This window comes from Chaetomium globosum, genomic scaffold (assembly GCF_000143365.1).
Source record: "Chaetomium globosum CBS 148.51 scaffold_6 genomic scaffold, whole genome shotgun sequence".
In the NCBI taxonomy this organism is placed as follows: Eukaryota; Fungi; Ascomycota; class Sordariomycetes; order Sordariales; family Chaetomiaceae; genus Chaetomium; species Chaetomium globosum.
In genome coordinates, this window is record NT_165981.1 from 140,962 (window position 1) to 154,325 (window position 13,364).

At 55.1% G+C, this 13,364-nt stretch overlaps 3 protein-coding genes across 3 annotated transcripts; all 3 read left to right on the forward strand.

The window, feature by feature from the left end:
* Positions 1–65: 65 nt before the first annotated feature.
* Positions 66–5,421, forward strand: CHGG_08385 (uncharacterized protein; the record flags this gene model as incomplete). Its single annotated transcript, XM_001226311.1, has 9 exons — positions 66–162; positions 260–465; positions 631–843; positions 930–1,384; positions 1,569–1,811; positions 2,066–2,329; positions 2,452–2,882; positions 3,211–3,718; positions 3,948–5,421. The coding sequence occupies 9 exons, from the start codon at positions 66–68 to the stop codon at positions 5,419–5,421; spliced, it is 3,891 nt and encodes a 1,296-aa protein (XP_001226312.1).
* A 770-nt stretch (positions 5,422–6,191) lies between these two features.
* CHGG_08386 (uncharacterized protein) lies at positions 6,192–7,515 on the forward strand (the record flags this gene model as incomplete). Its single annotated transcript, XM_001226312.1, has 2 exons — positions 6,192–6,595; positions 6,720–7,515. The coding sequence occupies 2 exons, from the start codon at positions 6,192–6,194 to the stop codon at positions 7,513–7,515; spliced, it is 1,200 nt and encodes a 399-aa protein (XP_001226313.1).
* Positions 7,516–8,827: 1,312 nt separating this feature from the next.
* CHGG_08387 (uncharacterized protein) lies at positions 8,828–11,389 on the forward strand (the record flags this gene model as incomplete). The annotated part of the gene is made up of 1 exon (XM_001226313.1): positions 8,828–11,389. One exon carries the CDS (start codon positions 8,828–8,830, stop codon positions 11,387–11,389), a length of 2,562 nt encoding a protein of 853 aa, XP_001226314.1.
* Positions 11,390–13,364: the final 1,975 nt, after the last annotated feature.

The following is a 13,364-nucleotide window of genomic DNA, read 5'->3' on the forward strand; positions in this document are numbered from 1 at the left end:
TGGTTACCAAACATAATCGCATGATGCACGTCACCGCCACCATCAACAGAGTAATCTCCATGACCATGTCCGTTGTACTAGATGTCACCTTCCAGACCCATCAGGACCCGCCTGTCCACCGTGTGCTCAAGCTCTACGACCGACGATTTGACTCCGACCAGCGTGAAGTTGGCAAGGACAGGACCGCACCGCACACACTGGAAAGCGAAGCAGCGTTCGAGGGCTTTGTTAAGCGGGGAATGATGCCTGGGTTCCTCAGTTATCGAGAGAAAGGAAAGAAACGAGGCCGAAACGCTCCCCGTCAGGGCTTCTGAGTTCCTGGACGAGCCCAATCAAACCGAGGACCTTGCCAAGTACGAGGCGGCGCTGTGGCAAGATTGTATCGAGTACTTTGAATGCGAGACCAAGGCCTATCAGCAACTCAGCGATCTCCAAGGCACCTTAGTCCCACGCCTCTACGCTCATGTAAGTCTGTCTGCCACCACGCTCGGGACCAAAATTCCAAAGGAAACAGCGCCGTACTTTGAAGTGAGAGGTATCCCGTTGGAACGGATCGACGGGTATTGTCTAGCAGACCTGACGCTCCGCCCCCCACCACAAAACCTAAGGACTTGGCACCGCATCATCCAGCTCGTCGCTGATGCCGCGTATGAGATCAACAAGCGCGGCGTCCTCATGGAAGACTGTGCGCCGCGCAACGTGGTTGTGGACAGTCAGTCGCAGACACCACGCATCGTCGATTTGGCACAGTGCAACTTCCGGGATGAGATGGTGCGCGAATGGTACGAGTCGGGGTGGGACGAGGACGAGGATTGGGATCCGGATGTCGAGTATTGGGAGCAAGTGAGCACGAGGAGCAACCCGGGGGCGATTGCGGCGGTTATGGCGAATTGTATACAGAGGAAGTTTGGCGTGGAGATGGGGTTTAGGTATCCGGACTGGGAAGGGATCATTGCTGGGATAAGGCGGAGAAAAAAGGAAGCAGTTGCAGTAGGACGGGAAGTCCCTGGAGGTTAAGGGGGCGCGGCCACCGGCCCAACTACATTCTCAAGTTCCGGCTCATACCGGAGCACATCCCCGCGCATGGAGCGCTCGCTGTCATTCCCCGCCGCCGCGTCCTTCTATGCTCTGCACCTGGGCCTGCAGACGGCGTCTGGCTGGACCACGACTGGATCCACTTGTTTCAGTTTGCGGTTCAGGATCCGGCGTATGTGTGGCCGGTGGATGTGGTGGCGTATGCCAGGGAGATGACGGCCGTGGATGGCAATGGCGGGCAAACACCGGCTTCAGACCCGCGCGGGTATTTGCTGCAGGTGGTGGAAACGGTTGCGGGGCAGGTTCTGGGGCATCAATCGTGGTTATGGGAGCCAGCGCCGCCGTCCTGGTACGGCGAGGGGAAGCGCGATTATTGGCCCTCGTGATAGTCGTTGGACAGGCCGGAGTACCGGGGTGAATTGGATATAAGGATGTGCTGGGTATATGTTGACTTGTAGGTGAGGATGAGCGAAGGAACTGGTCTATATCTACCACTTTGGTGACAATTGGGAGCATTTCTTTACCGTTAAAAGCCGGGCTGAGGTAGCGCAATACTTCCTCTGCCTTTCGAGGACTGGCCATCCCGTCGGCGAGGATGTTGATGGTTTCCGGGGGTGGAATGAGTCCAAGGCAGCCTACCACTCCCAACAGCCGACCGAGCTCCAGCGGGACCGTCCAAAGTGGTACGCGGCTCGTGCCATTGATGGTAATCCCAAAGGTCTGTCTGGCGGCAGGGTCAACGTGTGGGATATCGACCAGATGGACCTCCGACTTGGGTGGGACAACTGGACATGCTCGACCGATTTGACGGCATGGCCGAGTAGACTGGAAACAAATAGGAACAGTTCAGGGTCTGGTTTGGGATGTGTTCGGAAAAGGGTATCGTGATGTTGTGGAGGGACCGCGGATTTGGACGTCATGGGCTTGGGTGCTGTGTTGTATTAGTTGAGAGAACCCCCCCCCCCCCCCCAACATTTAGGCCTTTTGTTAGCCAACAATGCAAATCACAGGGTAAACACTAACAATCCAGGGCGTGCATGGCTCGCGTAAGCCCCGCCATTATTCAGCCACGAACGAGGGCGGCCTCTGGCCCTCCCGCCAGTGAGCTACCAGCGCCATCTGCAACCCGCCGTGGGCCGTGGCTGTGCATAGGAAAATGGAATGGCCTGGAAGCTGGAGCTGCGCCGCGAATCGAACCCTGTCCACGTGTGTCATGGAAAAAGCGAACAGGGGTTGGCGCCAAAGGAGGAATCAGCCCCTCCTGGCTGAAGCCAGGAGAGCAGATTAGGTCGTGGTATTTATCAGGCAAGCCCCGAGTCTGGGACGGTAGCTGCGTCGGCTTGGTGACTCGTCCCTGTATAATTATGCCACGTTTTGTTCATCCCTATCTCTTATTGCAAACGCCTCCATCAATAGGCCCGAAACGGCTTTGCCAATTAGGCCTCATTCTGCCATGGCGGAAGGGGCTCGCCGTTTCGCGGCCAGCATCGTGGCCATTTATATCAGCTGGGCCGAACCGTGTTCGGCCAGCCTCTCAAAGACTTTCATTGATGCGAATGAACCGGGGAAACCCGGGCCCCTGAAAGCAGTACACGCTGAGATGTCTGCGATGACAGCGCTTCTCAACGAGTTGCATAATCACCACGACATCTCTGACCCTCGTAGCTCTGTAGCCATCGAGAGGGCTACGGACCTACCCATCAAGACCTGCCATGATTCGGTGCAGATGCTGGAAGCGGAATTGTCAAAACTCTCCATCTCTCCTGCTCATGCTAACACAGCGCCATCAAAACGCCAGAGGCTCAAGCAATCGGTGAAATGGGCCACTGGTGGAGAGACGAGGGTTAGTAAGATTGTCGGTGACCTGGTCGCCCAGAAGGCCACTTTATCTTTGGCCCTGCAGAGTAGTCTTGCGTAAGGATCACTTCCATACTGTCAAACGGCCCCGTGCGTCTAACACGAGATTTGCAAAGACGGGACGTCAGTGAGCTCAAAGACTTTTCAACGGGTCAGTTATTACCAGTTCAACACATGCAGGTTATCAGGGGTGAATATTTACTGATCCGATACTCACTCCTTCAGATTCACAACGGCACGACATAACCAACTGGTTACATCGTACCAACCCTTCCGATATCCACAATCGCTCAGTCAACCTCTACGAGCCGCACACAGGCGATTGGGTGTTTCGAACCACCGAGTGGAGTGACTTCCTTGATGGGCATCGTCGCTCGTTGTGGATTCACGGCATCCCCGGCGCCGGAAAGACGATCCTGTGCTCAAATATCGCCCAGCGTCTGCGAAGTCTACAGAACAGGAGGACCGGCTGGGTGTACTACTACTGCTACTTCGGTCGAAACCAGGATGAAACGGAGCCGCTACTACGATGGATCATTATCCAATTGTGTCTTCAAGCTCGGAACGTGCCCAAAAAGCTCTCGACTGCTTATCGGAGCGGACACCAACTCGGTATCGTGGAGCTGGTGCCCATTTTGGAAGCGGGCCTTGAGGCTTTCGATACTGCGTTCATCACGATAGACGCCTTGGATGAAAGTATGCCGTATACTAACCTCCTGGCCTGCCTGAAACTCATCATGACAGAACCCCGGTTCAACAAGGTCCCGACTCTTGATGACGAGTCGGCAATATCTCGATATCGAGCAAAAGCATCAAACCACACGCGGTCTCATTCCCGATGCTGAACCACTACGTTGAGGAGGACCTCCGGATATATATCACATCACAACTACAATCCCATTCCAAGTTTCGCGCCTGGCCCAGCGCCCTACATCGAGAGAGGTCAATGTTGCCCTAGTGAAGGGAGCCAAGGGGACATTAAAATGTAGGTTGGCTAGAGAGCGAGCTCCGGGGTATCCCTGTTGGTGATGGTTACTGACCTTCTGCGCGCGTAGGTTCCGCTGGGCCGTGTGCCAGGTCGACATCCTCGGCAGGCTCAAGTCCCCGTCGCATGTCAGAAAGGCGTTAGCAGAACTACCCGAGACACTGGATGAGACCTATGAGAGGATCATTCTTGCCATTCCGCGTGAATATCGTGATTTTGCCCGGACGGCACTGGCAATGTTGGCCGCCCAGAGCGAGCTTGGAGACAGGATCATGACAGCAGAGGTCCTCCTGGCTATGGTCCTACGTTCTATGGAGGTGGGTGCCGACCATTTCTACGACATATACGACATACGTGAGTTTTGTGGCTGCCTTGTCACCTTTGTACCGGGCAGCTCCAAGACGTATCAACCAGATCGCGAGCGCGATTACTACAGTGCTAGGAGTGAAGACGTGACCAACGTCGTGATGGCGCACTACACAGTCAAGGAGTTCCTGTACGCCGAGCGGACGGCCCAAAAGACCGAGGCCCATATATCGTCTTTTGCGCTGCAAGAGAAGGCCGTCATCCGCCAGTGGGCAAACCTCGTCATGGAGGTTGCGGTTTCTGCGCAGCCATCCGACCGCCTGATCAGTGATAATTCGATGGAGGATTACTGCGTCGCAACCGGACGCAATGTCCTCCAGGTCTGGGAAGACGCCATCATCTACAATAGCAAGGTGGTCGACCATTGCCTGGACTTCCTCAACCCAGCCGCATCCCATCACTCGCGAAGATCGAAAGATAGTATTCTTCAACTAGAATGGCGCTCCCCCCCAGCCAATCCTCGGCTTGCCGCGCTGGTCGAATGCTGTATCCAGAGACTGTGGCTCCTTGCTCCCGCCGCATTGGAAGACCTCAACACCCAAGAAATCATCGAAACGACATTCACTATCGGTATCGAAAAAGGGCGCGCTATTCAAAAGAGGTCACATCCAACGCGGCCCAAGATGATTGGGATATCCGCCCCGTTGTTATTCGCCAACGCGGCGCTGGCGAAAGACCTATACCAACCGTTTTCAAGCCGGAGTGACGACAATGCGCGGCAGGAAGTCGCCAACCTCTTATCGACAATAGTCGGTTGGGAGAGCCTCCTACTCGCCGCCACTGTCGAGCACAACCACGCCTGCCCGGCTGGCTCGCACCTCGAATGGGTCATTTTGCAAGGACCGGAACTTGACGCCGCCCCCTGCCGCCTGACGCCGCTCCAGGCTGCCGTCCAGCTCCGGGACTACGAGGCCGTGAAGCTGCTGCTGAACAGCGGCGCCGACGCGAACGCCGTGGGCGCCGCGCACGGCTACAGCTTGGCCGGCTCTGGGCTGGACGAGAGCCTCGCTTATGACAGCCCGCTTCGGATTCTCAAGACGGCTCGCTGTGCTTTTCGGACTGAGGTTGCCCAACGAGTAGGTCGCGAATCTAGGAGGGGTGATACGACGAAGGGGAAACTTGAGGGCCTTCTTCGTGATGCCGGCGCTAGAGAGTTTACGAGCAGGGAAGTCGACTGATATTGGAAGGAGAAAATTTGTCTGGGACGGTTGGATTTACGGTTGGATCTCTGTTTTATACCCAGGTGTTGGAAGACCAACAGCCACGATTCCACGGTTATCTCACAGATGATGGAGCTTACAACAGTCTGGTTGTAATGCTCGGAGCAGCCCAGAAGTCATCGATTGAAGGTTGTCCTTTTTTTCCTGTCCTCAGTGGCGGGCCCCGCCCTGACCTCCTTTTATTGCTTCTTGTTCAGCCCCAGAAACCCCGTTAGCACTAGCGCATCGGCAGCCGAGATTCCGTGTTTCAAGTGCCACAACTTCCAACACCAGGATTAAATTGTCCTGTTATGTTACGTTCAGGACGAGAGATATGTAGTAATGGTGATAATCACCTGGGCTTCAAGTCCACGTGTTTCCAGTCCCCATATCAAATTGAACATTCGTTACATTCCGAGGTCGACAATGTCAAATAGCAGCCTAGATACATGTAATAGTCTCTCGTGAGTACGGCCTATTAACGACCGTCCCCATAATTACGCCTCCCCGTTCGTGCCAACTCCGATAACAGAGGCCAAGCTGAAGGATCGATTTCACGGAAACGCTGACAAATGAATTCGATTACACAGGAGATCTGGTGGAGCTCCCCCTAATTAGCATATTCCTACCTTGTTATTTCGCGCGCAACCCCGCAGCTTAGCTGAGCCCGTTTTCCCTCCTAAACCTTGGCCGTCAACGGGACCGATTGTCCAAAACCCGAGGGTCCAGCTATCGCAAAAGCTCCAAACATGGCGGATCCCTTGAGTATTACCGCATCAGTGCTGGCTGTTGTTACAGCCGCCATCCAGTCAACGAAGTCGCTCTCGGCGACGGTGAAGCGCTACAAAGATCGCGACCAGACGTTGAACAGGCTACAAGCCGAGCTGGAAGATCTCATCAATATTCTCACCTCGCTAGAGGCAGCTGCTGGTTCCGATCGGTCTATGTCGGCTCTTCTCGAAGGGCCTGTGAATCGATGCAGTCAAGTATGCGTCGAGTTCGAGAAGGCCATGGTAAAGTTCACCGGGAAGACAAAAACGGGACGGAGAGACTGGGCAAGGATGGAATTCATGAGGGGCGACATCCGTGATTTTATGGACACTCTTGCAAGTTACAAGTCAACAATTATGGTCGGCTTGGGGACCATCACCATGTCAGTCGCTTCCATCTCCCGTCCTGTTACATGTTCTTTGATCTCCTTAGACTCTTGAAAATTTAGGCTAACAATCCCCAAGGCGCCACTCCAAACTCAATTCTGAAGTGCTCGAAACCTATAGTGAGATGATCCAAGATACGGCTTACAATCTCGAGATCCGCCTTCAGCGCGTCGAGGAATCGCTCTTTAACGACAGCACGAGCGCCGAAGCCACCATCGACTTGCAAGACGAGAGAGAGATGACCAGGCAATGCCTTCGCATCTGCCAAGATGCCCAGTCCTATCTCAAATCCTTACAAGATGGCCAAGCCTCCCAAAGAGCAGAAACGACTTCTTCTTCAAGTCTTACAAGTAATGTGCAGGTGCAAAGCCTGTTTGACGCCGAAGTCATGACGATTCAGGCCATAAACGAAAGTCGACGCAAGTTCTTGGAAACTATCAACCAACTCCAAGACCGCCTTGCTTCAGCCACCTCGACTCAAGGCGCTGAACGCGAAAAACAAATGTCGCAATTGCGCGAGGATATCAACATCTCGAAGCAATGTCTGGAAGTGTGTCAGACGGCCACCGCCCAAGTGCACCATCATCGGAAGATACTCACTGTTGGGGAAGTAATTGCCGATGATGACACAGATCAGGTGGTCGTCACAACACTTGCTGACCTCTTTGACGTCAGAAAGGTCTTAGCCAAGAGTCGGTCATCACAGCTTGTTGGCTCCATGACAGAAGAGACGCTTCAGCAAGTGTCTAGGGATCGCTATCGAAGCCGCTTCGGCTCCGCGTCTGGCGACCTCGGGCCCGTACAAACCGGCACCCCTTCCCCATCTTCTAATTCCGGATTCCGCGAGAGCAGCAGACGACGTCCATCCCCAAATGAGGCGAGGAAACGTGCTACCGATGGTGAATCCGGGGTATGATCAATGGTGGTCCAAGTTATTATCCATGTCAACTTCAAACCCGTCACATAGTCGTCAGGTAGTTGTCGTGTCTCGGTCAAATGTTGAGGTTGCCACGAATCCCAAGTGACCAACAGTGTAGTGCGATGGAGTAATCGGGCTACCGCTAGCTTTTGGGCTTGTACCAGCATTCCTAACTGCTAACTCGGAGGCCGCGAGATAAACGGTGACAACACATTTCATGATCAGTACTTTGGTGGAGAGCAAGAATTGCCCATCGGATCCAAACATGTCCACCTACCTTAGGTAGTTAGTCATATTATTTGTTGAGGGGATCCAAATTACAATATGTCGGGCTACGACGTCATCATTCGTGCTTCAAAACCCCGAGTGCCGACCCAGCTTGCATGGCGTCGTATTCGGCTCAGTGATCGTGGCCGGGGGAAGATCCCACGACCCGCGACCAACTACGGTGTGGATTCGTAAATTGGTAGACGCGCCAATGGGACTCGGGGAATCGGTTGGTTATTATATCATAAGGGCTATAAAGATGCCCTTGATCATGAATTTGAAAGCGGAGAAATAGTGAAGATGTGCTTGGGCTCCAAGGGCTCCTCAGTGTCACGCATGCCCCCGCCAGGCTAAACAGATCGCTAAAAGATATTCCCACCAACGACAGGGAAGCCCGCCATTTGGAACCATTAGAGAGTGAGGGGATTGCTGGAGCAATTTCGAAAGTTTTTCGAGGGGTTCATTCCCCGCAGGACGACGCCATTTCACGGTTAGAGAGGGGGACCTTTTTCCTTCTCCTTTGCGCGGCCCCCAAGGGTATTCTACGGAGTTTGCACAAGAACCGAGGGTAACTCGCTTCACAGTGTGGTCGAAATGGTACTCATGGAGCCCCAAATCCCCCTTCCGAATGAGGGATGGGAAAACAAAAATACCTGCTTACCTGCCTCTTTCTCATTGCCATATGTCTCGCAAGGTGAAGATTCAAGGTGGCACTGCATAAATATCAGACCAAACACATCCAGGAAATAGTTGCAAGCGCCGATCAAGACACTTGATGCAACCATGACACCGGACTGGGAAGTTGATTTGCGGCATGCATCGAGGTCCCACCAGATCTCAACCAGCCGCCGCTGTCCCGCAGCACGGCCTGACTATATTATGCTGAAGGTAATAATGCCACGAAAGCGCCTGGTGGTATATAGTGGCTCTTGCTTGCCCCCGCCTTTTGTATCATGACTGATATCTCATGGGCATGTCAATGATCGTCCGGACCATGGAACGGCTCGCACCAACGTCCCGGTCCCTTCGTGGGCTGTCCACGATGCTTTTTTTCTTACTCTTAGCCCCCCTTCTTGTTGAAGCTCAGGCCAGCGAGAGCGTGCGGCGTGTCAGCCTTAACGAAGGCTGGAAATTCTCGCGCTTTACCTCAAACCCCGACTCGCTTTCGTACAAATCATTGAAGCCATGGGTACTCACTTCCGGCAACGATTTCATCAAGGGCTCCAAGCACCAACCGCCCTCTGGCAACCCCCCGGGTAGCAACGTCGACTACGTAAAGACCTCCTTTGACGACAGCAAGTGGGAGGCCGTGGATCTGCCCCATGACTGGGCCATCAAGGGGCCCTTCAACGCCCCCGGCGTCAGCGGCGGTATGGGCCGCCTGCCTTCGAACGGCGTGGGATGGTACCGTCGGGAACTGACCGTGTCCCCGGACGACAAGGGCAAGTCCATCTTTCTGGATATTGACGGCGCCATGTCGTACGCCGCTGTCTGGCTCAACGGCCGCCTGGTCGGTGGGTGGCCGTACGGGTACGCTTCGTTCCGTGTGGATCTCACCCCTTACCTGAAGTTTGATGACCGCAACCTGCTGGCTATTCGCGTCGACAACCCGCTCGACAACTCCCGCTGGTACCCAGGCGCGGGGATCTACCGTAATGTCTGGCTCGTCAAGACCAACCCGACACATGTGGGTCAGTTCGGGACCTATATCACCACGTCAGACGTCTCGGAGGGGTCAGCCAAGGTCAATCTTGTGGTGGATGTGGAGAACGGAGCTGCTTCCAGCCAGGAGGTGGATGTGATGACAGAAATCCACGAGCTTGACGCCGACACTGGAAAGCCCGGTGCAGCGGTGGCCAAGTTCGAGGAGGCGACGGTCACGGTGCCGGCTGGAGAAAAGAAATCGGTCAACAGCACGGCCACGGTGACAAAACCACTCCTCTGGGGTCCGCCACCGGCCCAGAAGCCGAACATGTATGTCGCCATCACGACTCTATCCGTGGACGGGAAGGTCATCGATACCTACGAGACCCCCTTTGGCATCCGCTCTGTGTCATATGATGCCAATAAGGGTATCATCATCAACGGGAAACCCGTCCGCGTCTTCGGTACTTGCAACCACGGCGACCACGGCTCTCTCGGTACCGCCTACAACCACCGCGCTATGGAGCGGCAGTTATCAATGCTCCAGGAACTGGGCAGCAACAGCCTGCGCACCTCCCACAACCCGCCCGCCCCGGAGTTCCTCGACCTGGCCGACCGGATGGGCTTCATGGTAGTCGACGAGATCTTCGACTGCTGGAACCACCAAAAGACGACCAACGACTTCCACGCCATCTTCCCCGACTGGCACGAGCCTGACCTGCGTTCCTTCATCCGCCGGGACCGCAACCACCCGTCCATCATTGTGTGGAGCTTCGGCAACGAGCTCGGCGAGCAATCCAGCGCTGAGGGAGGCAGGACCGCCAAGATGCTCCGCGATATCCTCCTATCCGAGGACCCGACCCGCCCCACGACCGCCGCCATGAACGCGGCCGGCCCGACCTCGGACCTTGCCAAGGTCGTCGACATCATCAGCCTCAACTACCAAGGCGAAGGCCACGGCACCTCCACGCAAGGCTCTTTCGACGCCTTCCACAAGGCCTTCCCCAACAAGCTCATCTGGAGCAGCGAGAGCGCCTCGACCCTCTCCACGCGCGGCACCTACATCTTCCCGGTCACCTCCAGCAACAGCGCGACGGTCGGCCCGGGGTCCGGGGGCGACCCCACGGCGCTGCAGGTGAGCGCGTACGAGCTGTACGCGCCGTCGTGGGGCTCGTCGCCAGACAAGGTGTTTGAGGCGCAGGACCGGCATGCCTTCGTGGCGGGCGAATTCGTGTGGACCGGCTGGGACTACATCGGCGAGCCGACGCCGTACGACAGCGCGCGCAGCTCGTATTTTGGCATTATTGACTTGGCTGGGTTCAAGAAGGATCGGTTCTTCCAGTACCAGGCCCGCTGGCGGCCCGATTTCCCCATGGCGCGCCTGCTGCCGCACTGGTCGTGGCCGGCGGATCGCGTGGGCAAGGTCACGCCGGTGCATGTGTTTTCGTCGGGGGATGAGGCTGAGTTGTTTGTGAATGGGAAGTCGGCGGGGAGGCAGAAGAGGGGGCAGTATGCGGCGAGGTTTCGGTGGGATAAGGTGGAGTATCAGCCAGGGAATGTGACGGTGGTGGCGTATAAGAATGGGGAGCCGTGGGCGACGGATACCAGGAAGACGGTGGGCGAGGCGCAGAAGCTGACTGCGGCGGCGGACAGGGAGGTTATTCGTGGTGATGGCTATGACTTATCGTTTGTGAGTGTTGAGGTTGTGGATGGGAACGGTGATACGGTGCCGCACGCGAGCAACGCTATCACCTTCTCGGTTGAGGGGCCGGGCCGGATCGTGTCGACGGATAACGGAGATCCGGCCGACATGACGGCGTTTCCGTCTCTGACGCGGAAGGCATTCAGCGGGTTGGCGCTAGCCGTTGTGCGGGCGGATAAGGGGGCCACGGGAGATATCAAGGTCACCGCTTCCGCGAATGGCCTGAAGGCGGCCGAGGTGACAGTACGAGCCAGTTAGGGGGTCGGAGAAGTAAGGTACATGCACATGCATGCATGAACACGGGCCCCTTTTTGCACCTCTTCTTCCAACTGTCCGTAAAGCTGAATTTAATCGGTACTATCCAATCAAACGTTTGGTTGTGTCACCTTTTTGCCAACACACCACCAGTAACTCCAGCGTCTCTCACCTTCAACCCAGCCCCCCTTGACAAGGTACCGCATTCATCACAAGCCATCTTAACGTCGAGAAGCTAACAGAGACAAGCTACATGGGTATTATCGTTGATGCCACCATCCTACAGCTTTCGAATCTTTCGCGATTCTTGATATCTTCTTCGAAGCCAACGGTCGGTATATATTTCCATTCATGAAGCTACAGTATGGCACACCCTAACATTGGCACGAAGATAGCATGAACCTATGTGAGGTTACAAACATGAATCCAAAACTTCTGCCTCCTAAATAGCGTGCCCGTCGTTCAATCTTCTCTCTTCCCCCCACATCCTCATCTTCTCAAAGTCTTTGCACAGGTGCGTCGCCCCCGTCCCATCCGTGTCCGGTATCTTTGCCCGCGGGTTCTGCCCCTCCAGTGCTGTGTCACCGCAACACACAAGAGATTGCCGCAGATAACGGAAGCAGTCGTAGATGTGGCGCTTCAGGTCGGGGTGGTGGGTATCCTCGGCTCCGTCGCGGTCGTGGAGCTGGCCGCGCTTCGCTCGCTCGAGATCGTCGTTGACTTGGTTCCACATCTTCATGATGCTGTGCTGTAATCGACGTCAGAATACACTCTGTGGCTAAGGACCTCGTTGGCCAGTACTTACCAGGCAATGAAGTTGGTGGAAGACGGCAATCGAGTAGAATTCGCCTCCTTGATCGACCATTGGTGGTGGAAGAATGTGGTTGTCGTCGTGAGGCACCGACATGAAACCATTCCCGACTTGTTATCGTTAACCTTTTCCGCGCGCATGAAGCAACTGGGAGATGGTAGATCCTCTTACTTGGCATAAAGGACACCCAATACTCATACGTAACATTGGCGGACTCGACTGTCTTGTGGTCCGGCGTCGACAACGGATCCTCCTCGAAAAGCATCGGCACAATTGGAACTTGGGCATATCAGTAGGGCCCAAACCAGGCGATCGCAGCTCGGGATGCCAAAATTCCAGTACCAGGCCATTGATCTCCCCCATCAGGCGTGTTCCCGATAATGCTCGCCAGTAAAGAACCCACCCGGCCACGGCAAGCAGGCCAAAAAAGAGGCCAAGGATGGCGAGTAGTAGGTTTAAACACCTGACCCCTCTGTCCGGGTTTTCCCTGGCGTTGACTGGCTTCGAGTCCTCTGAGTCAGAGAAAAGGTTGCCAGGAAGCAGCTCCGCTTCTTCTTGTTCGAACTTGGAAGTGGGTGTGTTAGGAGACTGAATGTCGATGCTGTATCGTGCACTATCCAGATCCATGGCCGCCCAGGGAACGTGCGGGGTGTGCTTTATGGCTGCGGAGCAAGAAGCGTTCACGGGTAATACACGTGCATGGGGGTGTGATGATGGTAGCAAATGGTGAAGAATTGAGGTCAAGGTCATTTGTGGGTGGGGGGGTATTGATGAATAAAGCAAAATAAGGGGGGCTAATATAAGTTGCCAGCGCGGAAACGGCGAGAATAATATGGGCACGCAGATGGCATACTGTGGAAAGGGTTTGATCGCTCCTTTGTTTGACAGTCGGTACTAAGCCAAGGCTGAGGCGGTGGCGGAAATTTCCACTACCCCTTTCGTACCTGAATTGGAAAGTTTGTTTGGTTTGAGGCTTTTGTTAATTATGCCACAGCCCTGAGGAGCGCTCTGAACGGCCTTCTCTTGTGTTAACAGAACTCCGGTCATACAGTCAGGCCGGTAATCATATTCCCTGCTGCAATGCCACACCACTGTCTTTATTTGCCTGTCCTTTTTATCCACCCTATTTTCTCACTCCTCTCATTTCTCACTCACCTTGTTTCTCAC